We start from the raw sequence: 19421 nt of genomic DNA, 5'->3' as shown, positions 1-19421 counted from the left end.
TCCCTTTGGCTGGGGTAAGCAATTCCTCACCAGTTAATCTTCCTGATGCTTTAGAATTCTACTCTGACATATTATACAGTAATACAGTCGTCTTAGGCAGTTGGACTATCATGATTACGGAGTACAGCACAGTAAGAAACAGAATGACACTGCCACATAGTTAAGTCAAATATCCTTTGAAAGGTATAATGTCTTTACAAGGGTAAAATGTGGATTGTATTAGGGATGGAAGGGCTGTTTAGGTAGTACAAACAGAATAACAAATACTGTGCTCATTGCTTGGGTTTTGTTTTGTTTTGTTTCTTCTTTCCTTTGCAGATTCAAGAAGAGCTCAGGAAATTACCATTACTCTCTAAGAGAAGAGAGTAATTTAATATCATATGGGCTCCCTGCTAGGCATCACAGTATTTTAATACATGCATTCAGGAATTGTGTAAATTAGAACTAAGAGGAGTTGTTTTTAGGTATATATTTTTGCAAGATAAGCTTTAGAAAGGAAGACATTAGTCCATTTTTCCCCACGTCACTGAACCTCTAGTTTGGCCTTCGTCTTCTGTAACCCAGGACACACATGGAGAGGTCTTTGACAAGTTTTCTCACTGCCTGGACCTTGCACAGGTTTTTCCATGTGATTAAGGCTGAGGTGCTGGCAGCGCAGCAAGGACAGTGTAGGCAGGAGCCAAAAATAATGATTGAGCCTGCCTCGCTCAAGAATGATGGGAAGCAAGCTATATGCAGCCTGGCTGTCAGGAAACTGTCCTGTTACAGTATTTGGTCAGGTGTTCCCCATAGCTCAAGGACAGCTAACCTGCAAGTATTACCATACCTGGCAGAGTAACATATTTAAGTGTTAATATATTTCTCACATCTCCTTTAGTTTTTCTTCCAAGACAGAACATGGTTTAATTCCAGCAGAGCATTCAGGCATGAATTTAAATCTCAGCTGAATTACAGCAATGACAAGTTAAGGCTAAACTGTGGTCCTCATCCTCCATTTTCTGAGAATTGTTTCTTAAGGTGCAAGTAGTCCTATCAGTAGGCCTACTGATCCAAAAAACTCACTGGTGAGAGGACAGAGTTCAAAATTTGGTTCTTGATGACGACTGATTGCTGCATAGTTCTTAGGCTCCAGTTCAATGGTCTAGGCTCTGCTATACACCAAACTGTCTATAGAGAAGCTCCAAGGTCACAGATCTTGGCTCTTTACCAGACTGTGCTACTCAACACAAAACTTCACTGAAGAGGAGCATTGCTTCTTCACAGAGTTTAAGATACCACCTGCAGAGAAAAGCTCAGAGCAGGCCAAGCCATGCAAGGGAATTCAATCATCCAGTACTCACCCACACCTTTTATACAGCATGGCAAAAACAACCTTCCCAAGGTCCTAGTAGTATGAATTTTTACAAGGCAAGTTACAGTAATTCACCCACAGTTTGCACTAGCAGCTCTCTGAATTTAGAGTACTTACTCCAATCTTGTCCTTAAAGAAGAATTATAGACAATCTTAATTGCTATCCCCTAAATTAGTCCTCCTAAATATTTTTTGCCAGACGGTGACAGCAATTTGACAGAAATCAATGAGACATGGATCAACACTTCGCAGCCCTTAAGCGTTTTCTAAAAGCTCTCCATAAAAGGTTCTCTCACAAGTAAACCATCACTAACGTGCTGCCAACCAGCTGCAGAGGGCTCCCCGCATGGCTGCTGACCGATGCTCGCTGGCATCGCTCTGATGCTGTCCATGGGCAGTGTCGTTCCTAGGAGGACGGACGGCTGAGGCTGGCAAAGAGGGCTGGGATGCAAAGTCAGCGGTGGGTGGTGGTGAAGCTGTGCCAGGCTGAAGCTTCAAAAGGACTGCCTATGCTTGGTTCCCCAGGAGCACTCAAGCTCTTGGGGAGCACTCACACATGGGCTATCATGATGTATAGTCCATTACTGTAACTGTGGCTGGTTGAAGAATTACTACCTTAGCTTAGGTTTCCTGACGATGAGTACGGAGGGGAGAGGAGGAGGAAGGGTTTGAGGTCAGTCAGAGCCCTCACTTGTTAACATGATGGCTTCCTGTTTTACAACAAGCCAGTCTTTCCAGCCCAAGTTTACAGGCACTCACGGGAATCATGTCTCATTTCTTCTCTTTGAACTGAGTAGTGTGTTAACACATCATCAGTATTTTTTCCTCGTAATAACTGTAAAATCACCTCTTGTTGATTCCCCCCCATTTCCAGTGACTCCCAGATGCTGTTCTAGCATTTTTACCACTTCATTTCCTCTCCCCACAGTTCAATATCATAATGGGGTTTGTCACTTTTCTTCCAGCTTCCGTTTCTGTCTGTCTTTCTAGCAGCGGTGAATACAATACACTGTTTGCGGCCACATCAGACTACTGCAGCCACAATTTAGACCACAGTGCTTCTGAACACGCAGCTGAAAACTGCGATGGCCATTTCTGCCCTGAGGCCTCACACATGAAAGTCACAGCCATCGTTCCCCCCTAGATCTCTTCCTGAACAACCAGCCCTAAAATTCTTCTCTGCCAAATAGGCGGCTTTCAAACAATTCTATGGTTCAGCCCCAGTTTATTAGTTTGCTTTTTTACCCAAATGTTTGTTCCACTGTGGTCCAATAAGCGCTACTATTTTACTCATGTGTTTCTTTCCATTTTTATTACTTCCATATTTCAATGAGGACTCAGTTTTATCAATTCAGTGCTGTTTTCATCGAAAATACTTTCAAACTGACTGGATGTAGACACTACTGCCAAGATTAAAACCTGTTTACTGTTGTCCTGCTGTGTATTATAAAAAAATATTCTGAGGTTTTGCCAGTCTTTCATCAGCTCCCCAAAAGTACTTGAAGCTCACTTCTCAAGTGAGTCAACATGAATTCTCTGTCAAGAGTAGCAAGCAAGAAGTATGTAACAGCAGGCACAGCCCTACTGCCAAACATCGTATTATGCCCTCAGCAATTTCATATCCTGATCTAAATTTGGTAGCTATAAAAGTAGCTTTCACCAATAGTTTTCATTTTAAATATCCTAGCTTGGCATTCATGGAATATTTCAACAATCCAAAATAATTTGGTCTTACCACAAGATCACAAGAGCACAGCTACATTCTGCCAGGAGTTCACGTAAGCCTTTTTTCTATATGATTTATCATCGAATTTACTTAAACTTCTTTCTAATAAACTTTGTTGCTTTCGTATTTTTTAAAGACAGGTCTTGGCAGCAACGTTATACAGAAAGTTATTTCCAAATGGAGATCCCAAAGACAAAATGTAATAGAAAGTGATACCACAACGATGTACATTTTCAAAACATACATAAGAACTACTACAGAAGTGAGGAACTCTTTTCACAATCCACATATAAATTCAGCAGCTGCTGAAGTGTCTGGGTACATTCTTTCATTTAGCAGTAAAATGTCATTTTGTTACTGTAAGTTTCACTTTTTTTTCTTAACAGCAGTGTAACACCTATGCATGCTCTTTCTGAGCACAGATTTTCCTTTGCTTTTGCTCAAGTCTTAGCAGTGAAATCAGTCAGCAGACCACTCCTGGGATGTGTTCTAGATGCTTTCTGAAGCAATCCTTTGCAAGATGATGGAGATAAATCTGGTTAGCATTCACCTTCTAATCTGCAGATAGGCACTTGGGTTTAGGAGCAGATATCTGGACTCAACAGTCTCTGAAACTCAGTTTCTTTAACATGCTTTAGAAAAAGCACATGATGGTACCTAGGCTGATACAAAAAAAATGTAACAAGTGAGAACACAATGGCAGTCCATATTCTCTGTTTTATAATCTTTTCCTCTACACAAAGTGCAGCAGGTGAGATCCCGAATCTTGCTTTTCTCATCTAGTTTTTTCCTTAATCTATACATAGGTCACAATCAAAGACAATGGAATTTTTGCATAAGGCTATATTTCAAAGCTTTTGATTCTTTTCCAGCTCTTTGAAGACAGATTAAATTTTCTTCCATGCAGCTATTTCATAAAGGTTCAGTTAAAGACTGGAAGCAACCAACTTCGGCTGGTACTCATCTTTTTGACAAATAAGTTGCACTTGGTATTTTAAAGGGCCATATTTAAGTCCATCATCTAATCAGCATTGCTTTCTTCATCTGCTCAGAGCAATTTATTCATCAAGAGCTAACCAAAATAGACTCAGTTCCACACAGCACAGTTACATACACTGCACAAAGTAAAAATACAGTGTTACTGCTCTGATTTAGTGACACTTCATACAGATCTGCACTTACACATGGTACAAAGTAGTGGAAAATTAGACCCAGCAGTCTCAGACATTAAAGCTGAAACTGCTCCTGGGGGTTGGTTAATTGTATTATCCAACAAAACATCCAAAAATATTTACCTGTGAACTGGGTTGAACTACTGCAAAATGCTTATTTCAAGCATATTAGTGTTTGCTTCCTTCCCTCCAAACGGCATTTCTTGGTTTGTTCATGTATCAGTGGGAGTTTTGAAAATGCATTAATTTGCCTCCTAGATTAAGAGGGCTCATGGCTTATTATCTAAGAGTGAGAGACATGACTGCCCCTCCCCACTTATTTTTGAATGTGATTTGTGTGTTGAAAGAACATGCCTCCATATTCCTCCATATTTCTTTATATATTCTCTAGCAAAGTATTTGTGGTCAGTATCTCACACTGTTGAAACAGAGTTGAAATGACACATGAAGGAAAACTCTGCGTAAAATGGCTTGCATTTGGGTTCTTTTTTTCTGTGTTCTAAGAACATCTGCGGAAGCAAATCCCAAAAAAGGATAAAATCCACAGTTCTGAAAATGACCCTGGTAGCTTATTGTTGCCTCAAACTTATTGGAGAAGCAGGCTGGACTGGAAAGAGGCCACAGCAAAAGTTAGTTCCTCTAGGGTAGTTGGTACAATGCCTGAGATTCGGAAAGATATATTCAAACTCCAAAGCAGAAAAATGGTATTTGATATGAACTGGAAGTAGCCAGTAACTGTTTAGCAAGGCTGCCACGAAGGCTGGGAGGAGGAGGAGGACATCCTCCAGCCTCCCCACTGCAACTCAGCAGCAGCGAGCGAAAGATTCACAGTCCCAGGAGACCACAAGCAAGAATAATATTGCTGTTGCACAGCCAAGCTCAGCTGCGATGAAGGAGTTCAGGCTCCAGTTACTGCTCCCATGACAGCTTCTGTTGCCTATTTAGTGTCAAATGCCTAAACAGTCCCAGAAGCAAGGACACAAACTTGTCTCAAACCTCCCTTGTCCCACTCCAGTTTCCCATCACTGCCCCTCAGCGTCACGAATCCTCATGCGCTCTCTCCACACGGCATTACAAACTTTGTGCTTTCCAACAGCCAAGGGGAGAGCCTCTGACCCAGCCTCATTTACAGCCTAACAGACAGGGCATTGAAAATCATTAAAGAAAACAGTCCATCAAGGATCATACAAAATAATAATCTGAATACAACCCTTCAGCTCAAAAAAATGCATAAGCATAGGCCAGAAGAGTAGGGGGGAAAATATCATTTTATTCTCACCTCGTCCTTAAGCTCTTTCCTTGGCACAGGCCACAGAAGATGCCAAAGGCAGAGTGCCAAGCTAGCTGCACGCTCGATCTCATTTGGCATAGCAGTTCTTACCTCGGTCTTGGCTCTCGATCCTTACTCCCTGCAACATGTAACACTGGCTCCTCTTACCCTTGTTAAGGTTAGTTGTCCACATACCAAGAGGGCACGCTTGCACAAATCAGAGTCACTCTCAAAGAGCAGAGATTCCTCATCATTTTGTACCGGCTGCAGCCTCAAAGGCAACTGTAATAATTTCATAGCGTAGCAAGTATACTACCAAGCAGCTGTGAATTGAAATCGTAAAATGGATCAGCCAATCTTTCAATGACTTGCTCTGATCTCTGCAGAGTAGAAGGACTTAACAGGACCAGATGCATACCGGGACAAAAACAAAATATTTCTCCCCAGTACCACTACAACACTATCCCAAGTTCTTAAACAATTTAACGTCTGCTTTTATCAGTTCACATTCACGTGGTTTCCAGTCAAGAGAGGCTACATCATTAACAGCCAGCTCATTAAAACAGACCGTAGAAATCCCAATTTTCTCCATATTCTGAATTGTGATTTCTAAAGAGATTCCTGCCTCTTACTCATTAGAAACAATAGTATTCATTTGTACAGGCACTGTTCGTGTCCTTTACAGAGTCCCTTGGCTTTTTTCCCCTATATCACAGCTATATCCAAAAACTGTTGAGGCTGGCTTGATTTCTATTTATTTATTGTCGAGTTATAAAATATGCTTCTCCAAACACTCACTGGGCACATGCACTAAATAACACTTCGCTAACGGCATGAGTCCAACTCCCTCTCATAGCAAAAGCCTGCACAACTAGATAAGCCTTGAAGCATGACTAGGAGATCGAAATACCTGTGTTCCCTGTTCCCAGCCTAAACAGGTCTTATTTGAGAACAACTTCTCCCACTAGAAAGCATAAAGGCTGTCAATTTTGCATCGTAAGTAGAGAAAGCCAGAACCCCAACTGAGCACTGCTTTTTAGATTACAGTTCATCAAAACCAAGCATCTCATTGCCATTGGAAAAGCCTCCATTTTGACCTTGGAGATGGTGAGAGAACTATGCCACATAAGGGGAAAAGCTGAAGTATAAAAAAATATTCCCTGAAACAGAAAATTCCAGTTTCGGATTCACACACATACATGGCCTGAACAGTCCTGAGTTTTAGGCTGACCAAAAAGATACCCTGAGTCCAAGGTTGTACTTCGAGGCTAGCCACACACTGGCAGTAAGCACAGTGAATTCCAGTGTGCACCTGCAGAGAAGAGGTTCTGGAGATCTAGCAAGCAACTCCCCAAAAGTACTTTTTTAGCTCAGCTGTATACAGCGATGAACACAGACAAACCACAGCATCTGCCATTTAATATCCTCCAACTGAAATCCAGCTGAGCTATATCTTTGCCTCCAGGAGAACTTTCACTGAACATCCCTCTCCTCTCTCTGTGGTTGGGGTTGACAGAAGAATTTCTGTTCAAAACCAGCTTCATCCAGCTCCAGCTCACCCCAGTGCATCGACTAATGATTCACTCCAAGTGCAGTGCAACACAGAGCTCCAGCATAGTCTTCCATTGCTTTCCAGACATGGAAAAAGCAACAGGCAGCTGCCTTCTGCACTAAATTTAAAGTGATTTCCTGATGTAGTATCGTGCACAGATAAGTCAATTCTGAGAAGTCAAAGCTGACACCTCAGGTCTAAAGGAGGCAATGCAAAGGCTCACTTTTTAGATCACATGATGGGAACAGGCATCTGTACATGGGACATACAAGGAACTCCATTCTCTTGGCTTGCAAGGCTTCTGAGATGGTCAGTATATGTGACCAAGACCTGCATGACTGAAACAACTATTCTTGAAAAATGTAAGAGCTTCAACAGAAAGAAATAAGGAACCCTAAAACAGCAAACACACTGGAATTCTGTGCTAGCAACTAGAAGCAGTAACTATTCCATCAAATTCCCTTCTACTAACAAAACAATTTCTGAATGGCATTCACATTGCTGGACAGCAGCACTCCACCAGAAGCTTGTGTAATCTCTCTCTCAAAGAGAGGCCTTTGAGTCAATAATAATAATAATAATAATAATAATAATAGCCTTTAGCCCAAAGAACTGTTGCATGCTTTAGAGGTTCCACAACCCATGGTGTGTGCTTCATATCCAAGGTCTCCTGAGATAAGGCCAGCCACAGCATCAGTTGTCTTCTTGAGATTAGCAACCCTGGCCCACAGATGAAGAAAATGTGGCAGAGGTTGCTAACAACTTTTTTAAGATCACACAGCAGCTTCACAAAAAAATAAAAGTGACTAAAACGCTGCATTTTTTTTCTGTCCTTTAATTTCAGGCACCAGAGTAATAAACATCAGAAGACAACTCCAGTCATACTTCAGTTCCGAAGACGTACAAACACGTCACTTGGCTTTAGTGCAAACATCCAAACTAGTCTGAAGCTTGTTTTTTTGCAGAATCTGAACTTTTAATTTGTTGTTTTTGCTAAATCCTTTTGTTAAAACTCTTCAAGACATACTAATCGCACAGTTTGATTGCACAGCACTACATGTAATTCATGTAACTAAACATTTTTCCTGCTCTCACTTAAATCCCAGTTTAGTAACCATTTGTAGTTATAAAACCAAGGTGCATGGCTGCCAAAATAAAGTCACATGCCAAATGTTTAATAAGATTTTAAAAAGTCTTCTACCAAAACATTAATACATCACAGATGATAACAGGACAATGTAAACCAGAAAGTATGCTTTTTACCCCACTGTGCTTTGTTTTGTGAAAACGTGCTATTGAATTTATTTAAAGGTCAGGATAGTTCAGTGCACTTTCTCCTGGCTTTTTTAAATTATGAGAAAAATTTATAATCCCATAAACCTCCTGAAGAGGCTTTTGCCTTTGTAGCAGCACTACATGCCATACATCTCCAATCATCTGAAACATCCTACTAAGTGTCACACGCAGAGGGGAGCTAACTCTGCAACCACAGCAAAGGAAACCTGCTTTTTCTTCTCTCCCTTTCTCCCTTCTTCCAACTACTGCTGGAAATATTTTATTTCACAGTTCAAATGGCAAGCCGCAGCATTTAAGCATGAGGTATGGGAGCTAAACAGATAAAAGATTAGATGAAGCAAAGATTAAGCATTATTTAATATGAATAGACACATTTAAAAGGGTGGCAATGAATCTGAAGACTGTCCCAGTGATTTGTTTTAAATTAGATCATGATGAAAACCATGAGACGGTTTTAATCTAGACAGAAAAAGACAGAATCCGTACTTCTAAAAGAAGAAAATAAAATAGACTCCATTTCACACTGAGAAAAACCACCTTTAAGTGGTTATGACATTCCGCTACATTGTGGTAGGAACATTATATAATAAAGATTCTTTTAGGATACTTGGACTTGGATCTGATGAAATATGGAGCACCCTAAGTATCCACGGGAGCTGGCAGCACTCACTACCCTTCACCATTCAGGCTCCTGTTATCTATCAGGCATGGTTTTATTAGGGGGAAAACATACTCAGTTTTGCCTCAAGCATTTCAGGCAGATGACAATCATTTGAGGAGGGACTACTAAGTCTATTATAAACTTCAATTAGATATTTCTGTTGTTTAGCTATTCTTCTGTATAGCCAACAGTAGAAGAAAAATAAAAAACTTCAGATTATCCAGCCACTTTGTAGCACAAACTAACAGCACAAAGTAATAACTTTGCTACCTATGTATATCCAAAAAGGAAATGGCATCCTTACTATAAAAATATGAAATATGACCTTGAGCTGTCTTGCTGTGGAAAGATATGCAGCACCAGTACAGGTTTCTATCACCAGCATATACCTGAAAATACACACACACAAACCGTTCACCACTGAAATGCCCCAGAGGAAGTCACCACTGATCCCAATTTCTGACTGGCTGCTTGAGGAAGGAAAATCAGTGTTTCATTGCATTTGTTTATATTGATTTACAGCTATTCAAATATTGAAAAAGATCAGATGAAACCAAGGTCAAATGAAAAACCATTCAACCTTGGGAAAGTTTAGATCAAAATACAGACTTTCAGATTTTGAATCACCTTTCTTCCAATTATATTCTTTGCAGTGCCCCATGCACTTTATGCTAAGTGCTGCACAAGCAGATCTGTTCACAAATTGAGCCCCTATAATTGGTACCTGCTTAGAGCAAAGGAGAGGATGGGCTTAGAGGTTCTTCTCCCTGACCTGGCTGCTCTTTGAAGAGCAGAACTGCTAAACACGAGTCTGTCTGCTAAATCTGAAACGTATTTACTAAATATATGCGATCAATATCTAATTAAGTAGCTAAAATTTTAATTAATATCTCTGTGCTGAGCAGTAGAAAAGATTGCTTTTTTCGTTTAAATATAGAAAGCCCTCTGTGAACACTGACAGCTGTAGTTTCATAACTTTGTCTGCTTCGTATACGTATTTTTAGTTGCTTGCTCATTTAGTTTTAGTGTACCTGAACACCTGCAAAGCAATGATCATTTTGTACAAAAGACACAGCACAAGTTGCGCTATTGTAAAAACTGCAGAAAGCTACCAAACATAAAACACTCGCTGAGTTAAAACGCATCAGAAGTAAGGACAGGCTGGAGACGCAGAGAGAACAGCAAAAATGTTTTCATTTCTCAACCAAGAGATTCAGTGAAATAGGAAGTCAATGAGGTGGAGAGAAAGGAGTAACTGCAGATGGCAACGAAGCCCCTTGCCCTGCTCCACCTGCCTCCAGCCCAGCGAGAGGCGAGGCAGGGGCAGCGGAGACGACCGCTCTCCCGCAGCCGGGCCAGAAGAGAGAGGGTGGACAGGGCCCGGTGCACGACACACGTCGCTCCTCTGGGAAACCAAGCAAAAGCGGCCTCAAACCATTTCTCGTAGGAAACGGGCAACTCACCAAAGGGCCTGATCTGTTTGATTTTTAAGGCAGAACGGGGAACCAGACAGGCTCATTCTACGCATGCTAGAAACATGCTGTGACAGGAGAAATCAATGGTGAATGCCCCAGGAAAATAAATTACAGACGAGTGTTTCTGAGAGTGTTGGAAATGACATATCAGCATGTGCAGGGCTACTGGGAGGCTGTTTTATGGATAAAGCTGATGTGAAGAGAACCTCATCACAACGGAAAAAGACAGTTACCAAAAAAAAAAAAAAAGAGTCTTGAGAGTCAGTTAAAGACCCTCATTCATTTTTTCACCTGAAAACAAGGCAAAAAGTACTTATTTCAGGTGGAAAAACACTGAAATAAGGCACAGGGTACACTGGAAAAAGAAATAGCTCTTTCAAATATTTATGTGTAGGTCAAAAGCTAAGTGGGCAACCTGCATTATAAGCTTATTTATAAGTTTACCTGCATTACAAATGGCTCTGAACAGAGCTGATTTTGCACTGAAGGAGATCCCAGAAAGCAAAGTGGAGGTTCTCTGTTGACCACTGGTGGACAGTTACGGATGAAACAGGACTCAGGTGCTTCCTGCATACAACTGCTCTTCAGTCTGAGTACATCCACGTTTATTGGCTATTCAAGCTCAAAATTAAAGAGCTTCTTAAACAGTGAAAACGTTGTGTATGGGAACTGACAAGGAAGCATTCTTAGCTATTTTCAAGATGAAAGAAGTTTCCCACGGGGCTGGGAATGAGAAATGTCCGCCCAAGAAGTAATCACTTGAACATCTGCAAGATACCGCAATAGAAGACAGGAATTTAAAATATCATTTGAAACAGATCTGTTACGCTACTTCAGCAGCGCTGACATTCACAGAACGGCTAAAATATTCCAGTTACAAGAACATAAATGGTTTTCTCCAGTCTCCAGGTACCATCTCCCATATCTTAATACATTTACTAAAAATCTTTGACATTTGATCCTCCCTTTTTGTAAGCCTATTCTCTATGAGGTCTTGTATTTTCTTTTCCAAGCATGATGATGGTGGGAGAGTGGGAAATAGAAATTTCAAGTCTCAGAGTCTCTTCCTAAATCTGGGTAGCATAAAACAAATTCCACCTGCCAACAGCTCCTTCTCATTTAAAATGAGCCAACTTTAGCTCCGCTTTGTCTAAGTAATTGCTTTCTGGCAGATGGACAAAGGACGTTATAGGTCAAGATAGAAAAAAAAATCCCATCTGAGAGCCAAAAGAAGTTAGTCAGATCCAATGCACTCCTCATTAGGAACTACACTAAGCAAACACGGCTGCCAAGCTGGTGTCACCACAAAAATAATTTTCACTCAGAATTGTATTGCTCACAGTGAAACCTCAGGTGATAAGAGCACATGTGTCAATGGCAAAGGCTTCATCTACTCAAAGAAAGAACAAAAGTCTGATATGAAGCAAAACCCACGAGAGTCTCCGCTCTCAAAATGACGCGCACAAAGAATATTTTGGGTCTCAAATTCATTCACAAGATATTATCTACACTACAGGGACTACAGACATGCCCCTAGTACACACCAGAATTGCTCATATGGCAGATCTTATGGTGTGCACCAGTTCTGGTGGAAAGATTAGCTGCTTGGGGAGGAAGAGATTATTCTTCCATCATAAATTATTCTTAAATACCTCCCAGGGGTTTGGAATATTAGAAACAGCATCAGGGAAAAAGGTAACATATATTATACATATAATATATATTATTTATATAAATTATTTATATAAAAACTCAGATTCATAAAACCAGATATATATTTTCAGATTATCAATAAGATAAAGTTAATTGATCAGTATATGGGTCAACTCATAAGGAAATGCTGTCTACTGAGATCCACTTTATTTTACTGCACTGCACGTAGTTCATATCCTCAACTCAGATAAGAAGGGGTCATTAACAGACCAGAATAAATGGACTCTATATTACACCTATCACCAATTTGGGGACACATAATTTCAGTTATGCAAACCTGGATTAGCTATGGAAAACTATTTTTTATTTTGGTCAAAAAGGCACAGGCATTCAACAAAATTACACTTTCTCATAAAGCAAAAGAACTCTCCCCCCAAAAAACAATCCTCCAGCTTTTTCTTAATGGCACTGTTGTGCCTTTAGCCAGGCAGATCTTTTAACACAGAAAGCAGTTTACAAACGCTGGGAGACTTACACCTTGGGCAGAAAACATAAGAATATATCCTTTTGTTGTTCTCATCCTCATAGCAGTGGAAGATTAAATATGCATGGTATCATTTTCTGGTAGTTAAAAGATTATTTTCTTTCCAAACACTGTATATACATGAATTTCCACTGAGGAAATTTCCTTTCCACTTGAGGAAAATCTGTCATTTGCAATGCAGGGGAAAAGCTATACAAACAGCACGAAAGAAGAAAACATCGTGGTATAAGGAATCATTCTCATATATTTGGAACAAATCTAGATGGGAAAATTTCTCACTGACAAAGCTGAGAGAAGTTATACTGGAGATCTCTGCCCCAGATACTGGATTTCTGATTTTAGGAAACCAAGAACACTTGGCTGGAATTACTGAGAATGAAACGAGTGAATGAATTCACTGGGATACTGACAAAGTCTGGCACATGGAAATGCAAGTGCTGAGGAGGAGTATAAATTTGTGCCTGCATTACATTAACAACTGACCAAAAAAAAAAAAAAATCCCACATGATGTGTGATCAATCATGTTATTAAATGTAATATGAACACTATCCTAAATTGTACTGTTTAAATACTAGCAGTGTTAGTTTCCAAAGCGTTAGTTTCCAAACCAGTTGAAACTACACAAGTTAAAGCTATAGAGATCTGACATGAGAGGTTTCTGATTCTACAGATTCCTTACATTACCTGCTCGGGCAGCAGGACTTGTCTCAAAAGCTCCTATGCACACACAGTATTAATGTGCACACGTGGACTGACGGGAAAAAATCTACAAAGAAACATTACAAATGTCGGAAAGGTTATTTCTTCTTGAAAGAAAAAAATCAGTTCAATGTTTGCCCTTGTACTAATGCTGTGTATTTCCACATTACATGTTGAATATCACAATAATTCGATTACCCGAAGATAGCACTGCTTGAACTGCACTGATAACCAAACGCCACACAAAGAACTACGCGTAGGCTGTGTGCCAGGCTTCCCAATGGACAGATTTATACAAATTTTATACAAAATACATTCCCCCTCAGTAAAGCTCTATCTGCCAAAGCTGGCATTTTAAAAGTGAGACAGGCAAATAAACGGGATTTATGATAATTCATACCAACAGAAGGACAAATTTCAAAGGTCTACCCTCTGCCACTGGAATCAGAGAAGTTTTGCTGCTGATTTCACAGAAAGCAGGACCATATGCATCACTGTTATATGAGCAAAACCCTTCTTATAACATAAGGAGGCATTTCCTTCCCTTAAAGACTGCAGAATTGGCCCAGTGCTTAATGTCATACTGGGATTAACTGGCAGTTAGTCTACTGTAGGCCAGTTCTTAAAACAGTTTAGACATGTTAACAAAGCGTGAAAGCTTACATTGTTATTGCCTAAGCTGTACGAAAGCTCTGAACAAAAGTCCATCGTGAAAGCAGCCATATCTGTATCTTACAGAAAAAGCTATGAGAAAAAAATAACTGGGAGAATTTGCTGAGATAGATGCAGTCTTAAGATGCTGGTGACAGCAGTCAAGAAGCCCGCTGACTCTGATGCATATCAAAGGCAATTACTGGCTTTCAAATGCACGCAAGTTCGATGATGATCTCCTCAAAACCAATAAAACCTCTCTAAAACAATAAATTTAACTTGTAAAAGTCCCAATGTATTGCAAACAGAGTCATTTCTCATCACAGGCAGCATTCTGTAAGAGCATTGTACATCTTGTGGGTTAAGGAAAAGTTATTAACATCAAAAGCTTTTTACAGCTCCAACCATGGTTTGACGTAACAGTCTCTTATGGATTCTTGTGCCTTGGAGGAACACCATTTTATATACCATATATTCAATTAATAGCAAAAAACAGCGTAGCAAGGAAAACATTAGACATAGCACATTGTGAAGACAGTAAGAGACTATGAGAGAGATGAGTAAGTTCGTTAAAAAGGACACACCTATGTTTAAACAAAACAGATATAGAAGACATGCTAGCAAATAGTAGCTGTGATTATATTAACTTAAAAATACCTTTGACTAGTGTTATAATAATTGCTGTAACACTAACAGCTGCTATACAAAACTTGCAAGAAATGAACATTTCTCACAAGGAGCCTAAGAGATGTTACAGTTTCAGCATCTCTGAAGTCTCCTTCTATCAGACACGTAAGAGGGAGTGGGAAGCTGCAAAAGAGGGCTTGCAAAGCAGGGTGACCTCCTCAACCCAGGGACCAGCCAAACCAATTACATCTTAGATTTCGACACATATGTTGCTCATGTTAAGAGTGCAGTTATAGTTAACACCCTAGTGAAAAAGGAAAGTCCAGGAGAGAACAATTAACCAGCTAATTTTAAGTCGGAGTACTGTGAACTGTCATCACTTAGCTTATTTAAGTTAATGTTGAGACAGTACGTTTTCTAAATGCTACAAGACATGAAGTCTCGTATCGGTCTCTCGGCCTGTTTACCCTCGCGAAAGCAGACAAGCCTGCATCCTCCCCTGATTTCCCCCCGAGTGCAGAGCTAAGATTTTCAAACCTTATGACAGAAGTTTACAAGGAAATACAGACTAGCCGGCGTTCTGCTCTTACACTTGGTCCAGGTTATGGATTATCATGCCAGGAAAGCAGCGCATAAACACCTTACTTTCCTCAGTAAGTAAAACCAGCCTGCGCTTTTCGTCCACCACCAAGTTGGTCGCAGCTCCCAGCCGCGAGCAGGCTGCACCGCCGCCCGGGTCTGGGCATCCCAGGCGCTCGCTCGCGCTTCGGCCGCGCACGGGAGCACGATGCGACACCGCGGCGGGGGGGGGGCAGCGGCGCAGCCCGGCCCGGCCCGGCCCGGTCCGCCCCGTCGCGCAGGGGCGAGCGGCAGCGCGAACCCGCCGGGCCCGGGCTCCCCGCAGCGGCAGCGCCCGCCGCCCGTCACCGCCGCCGCCGGGCGCCGCCGCGGGGCAGAGCAGGAGCCCCCCCCCCCCCCCGCCGTCGGGGCCCGACCCACCTGTTGGCGCGGAGCGGGCGACGGCCCCGGCGCAGCCAGCAGCGCTCGGCCGCGCCGGGCCGGGCCGGTACCGGGCGCTCCCCGCCGCGCCCCGGAGCGGAGCGGCGCGGAGGGAAGGGAGGGAAGGGAGGGGAGGGGAGGGGAAGGGGCGGCCGCGCTGCCCTCACCTGGGATGGCCAGGTTGGTGAGCGGGGCGCGGCGGATGCTGTCGGGCAGAGCTGCCATCCAGTCGGCGAGCCGCAGCTCGCTCTTCCCTTGCGACGAAGCCATGCCGCTGCCGCCGCCGCCGCCGCCGTGCCCAGCCGCTCTCCCGCCGCCGCCGCCGCCGCCGCTCGCTCCCGCCGCCCCCCGGCCCGGCGCCGCCCCGCCCGCCCGGCGCCGCCCGCCCGGCACCGCCCCGCCGCCCCGCGGGAGGGCGCGCACGGCCCGCGCCGCCGGTGCCGGTGCCTCGGCCCGCGCCCGGCGCTGTCCTGCCGCTGCCGCTGTCCTGCCGCTGTCCTGCCGCTGTCCTGCCGCTGTCCTGCCGCTGCCCTGCCGCTGGCGGCCGCGGGGCAGGCGCTGCCCCGAGTTTGGGAAGTTGCCGTCCGCGGGCTGCCGCCGCCTCGGGCTCGGCCGGGGGAAACGGCGCAGGAGGCGGCGCGGGGCGCGGGGGGTCCCTGCGGGGCCGGGGCCGGGGCTCAGCGCGGGCTCCTGCGGGCGGCCGTGCGCCGGGGGCGAGTTTCTCTGCTCTCCGCGACGGGGGTAGCCGTGGTCGCTGCTCCCAGCGCAGCCGTCCCTATTTCGAGATGCGTATTAAGCGTCGGCATGAACCCAGCGTTTGCATTTCTGCCCCTGAAACAATGAATTAATGAACCCGATAAAGCTCCACGAGCCATTGCGAAATGCTGTAACAGTTCTCGGCTCTAGAATTCAACATGTTGATATTCAAGGTTTGTTGACTTCTGGAGAAGTTTATTTGATGCATCTATCCAAACCAATGCCTGGGAAGAGCCGCACGTGAAAGACGATCAGTTACGAGTTCACCTTGAATTCCCAGGAGACCAGACTCCGGTCTTCTAGTTTATATTCTTACTCAACGTTTTCCGTAACAGCTGACTTCTTAAAAATAAAAATGCAGGCAACGCTTAATAGCATTTTTTTTTTCTCTTTGAGTCTGAATTCCCAGAGCAAGTAAAAAGACAAGCTCTTCCCTCATCCACAAAACATAGGAGGAATTTCTTGGAAAAGGACTAAGTATTTTAAGGTATTTAAATAAGGGAAATGTGCTGACTCATTTATTGCAATAGAAATAGCTCTTAGGGTGGAATTTGAATGGAGAAATACGAACAGATGGTTGACCTCGGGAGAGATGTTGAATTTGAATCGGGTAGTACATGAAAAAGGGGGAGGAGTGAACAAACTGTCAGGCTGGTATAATTTTTCCAGTGGTAGCTCCCTGCCTGTTAGCAGGCCAATCCATTCTTTCCAAAAAGCATTGATATTAGTAAATATTACACACAAACACGAAAACGAGAAGTCCACATAATCATGTAAAGACACAAAACCCAGTAATGACCTGAAGATGGAAGATAATGCTTCCCATTGTCTCTGGAGGAGAACAAGAAACTGTAGCCAAAAGACTATAGATTTCCAAAAAGTGTTGAAGTAAGGAGTAAAGCTTTTATTAACAAGATTGGGTCACGTCATTTTAAGTGTCAAAGTTATTAACAGGTTCCCCTGGTAACCTGGAAAACTGCTGCTGAATTTTTGTTCCACTATGTGTTCTGTCTTTTCTGACATAAAAGTATTAGACACCATTTTTTGAAAGGTTAGGCATGTTATTAATGCTATTGTTGATCTCCTTCAGTCTCTAAAGCCAGGAGGCTTTGGGTGTAACTCAGAGCAAAAATAAAACAAATACAAGCAAAACCCTGTCATATTTATATGCATTTTATGTAATAATGCTAGAACTATCTGATGCTCTTTCAGGTCTCTCAGTAATGCTTTCTGCTTTAGTGCAGAACTGTAAATGTCCCTCTTTGCACTAGGTAGAAAGTTGGCCTTTGCTTCCAAAAGTAATCAGAGCTTTTGTATCTCTTAACTTTTTGATGTCCAAAGTAAGATTTCTTAGCAATCTCAGTTTCCAAGCATGGATACTCTACTTCTTGAAAGGCAGTCCTCTCTAAGATGTCTCACAATAATCATGTTTGAAGATGTTTGTCTCTGTTTCTAGTACACTTTAACTGCTAAGAAAGCAGACTTCAATTATTTGGAAGGAAGTGGGATAGGAGAGGAAGCTTATATGGGACAGAAAGAAGGAAATATTCCTCTAGCAGCTTAAAGGAACATTTCTGTTAAAGTTTTGACTTAAAATAAAAAGGTGGCTTTTTGAAGCTTTTCAGTGGTTTAAAATTTTAGAATAAGGAAATGTCCACTTATCAACTTGGGAAGAGTTTAATAAAAGCCAGAGCAAATTCATCTCTGACTCTGACTGAAGAGCAGCTTAGTTTGGTGTAGCTTAAACCTGCCGTTTAACTGATTTTAACTGATTGAAACAATGGTAGCCTGTAAAGCAAAGTCAGAGCATCCATAGAGTCTTTTGCTCCTATTTAGAGGGAAGGGGTTAAATTACTGAAATTCCTACACGTAACAAACCTGAGGTATCAAAGAAAGCGAATTGCATATATCCAATACTTTAAAAGCTTGAGAGGGACCAGATACAGTGAAAATGAAAGGCAGTGCCAAAACACTGAAAAATTCCACCCTTGCTCTTTTAATGACAACTATGTTCAGCTCACTGAAGATGGCAAGAAGAGAAGAAAAATAGAAATCATACTATCTGTTTATCGCATATTGTGTTCTCTCCAATCTGGGACTATAACTGCATTGATGAATAGTGACAGCATCTCTGCTTCTACTGAACCCATTCAGTAGAAAAACAAAGTAATTTAACCAGTAGGCTTATGTCACTTCAGCACTCAAAAATAATTTTATTGTAAAAAAAGGCTCTCTATTGTTTTCATTCTCTAAAAAATTAGCATTTTAATGGTGAACATTCACAGTTAAACTTTGTCCTTTCAGCAGTGAGATACTTTGTCTTTTCACATGTCCTCGGCATCTATTTTAATCATGTGAATAACGAAGGAGTAACAGGATCTTTTCCTCTAAATTTAGAGGATACTCTAAATCCTGTGTTAATAAATTCAAAATGAGGTTTTGAACACAAAATGAATTAACAGTTTTTATATATTTGAAGTTTTTGGTGAATTCAGCTTCTGAGGTTCAGTGTTTTTCTCCCTCTTACAGCCTGCTTCTATTAATAGAGGTTTTCTAGAGCAAATCCTGGCCACCATCCCACCTGTGTAGCTCTTGTGCTTTCAAACGATGTCCTCAGTCAATCCCATGCAGCAAAGTCCTTGCAGTTGTTTGCGGCTGAGTTCCCAATTATCTTCTCGTTGCCTGAGAACCCAGTGAATCCAAGTTACTCTCAACTTCGTTATTCCTCATGGCTAACAGGAGTAAAAAGTCCTTTTTATCTGTAAGACGAGTGCATATAACCTTAAAAAGACAAAGAAAGTAGAATGGTTGAATGAGAAGAGACATTTTTAAAGTCGCCATAAAGATGAATAGAGGAGGTGATAAGTCTTTTTATTGTCATTTCATACTTCATCACGCTACTTTGACAATCTCACCGTGCATTCATTAGGCAATCTGTATTTGGCAGTACTCATGCTGTCAAAACAGCCTGCAAAATTTCTGAATAAA

At 42.2% G+C, this 19421-nt stretch overlaps 1 protein-coding gene across 2 annotated transcripts in view; it reads right to left on the bottom strand.

Annotated features, from left to right (window-relative positions):
- LOC112983604 (PI-PLC X domain-containing protein 3) overlaps positions 1 to 15963 on the bottom strand; it is a 77537-nt gene extending 61574 nt beyond the window's left edge. For both annotated transcript variants that reach the window (XM_064500093.1, XM_064500092.1), the window contains exon 1: positions 15845 to 15963. In XM_064500093.1, the coding sequence (XP_064356163.1) occupies positions 15845 to 15947 (103 nt within the window). In that variant the 5' untranslated portion in view covers positions 15948 to 15963. The remainder of the gene's footprint in view (positions 1 to 15844) is intronic.
- Between the last annotated feature and the right edge of the window lie 3458 nt (positions 15964 to 19421).

Source organism: Dromaius novaehollandiae, chromosome W (assembly GCF_036370855.1).
Source record: "Dromaius novaehollandiae isolate bDroNov1 chromosome W, bDroNov1.hap1, whole genome shotgun sequence".
NCBI classification, from domain to species: Eukaryota; Metazoa; Chordata; class Aves; order Casuariiformes; family Dromaiidae; genus Dromaius; species Dromaius novaehollandiae.
This window is presented reverse-complemented; position numbering and strand designations above follow the sequence as displayed.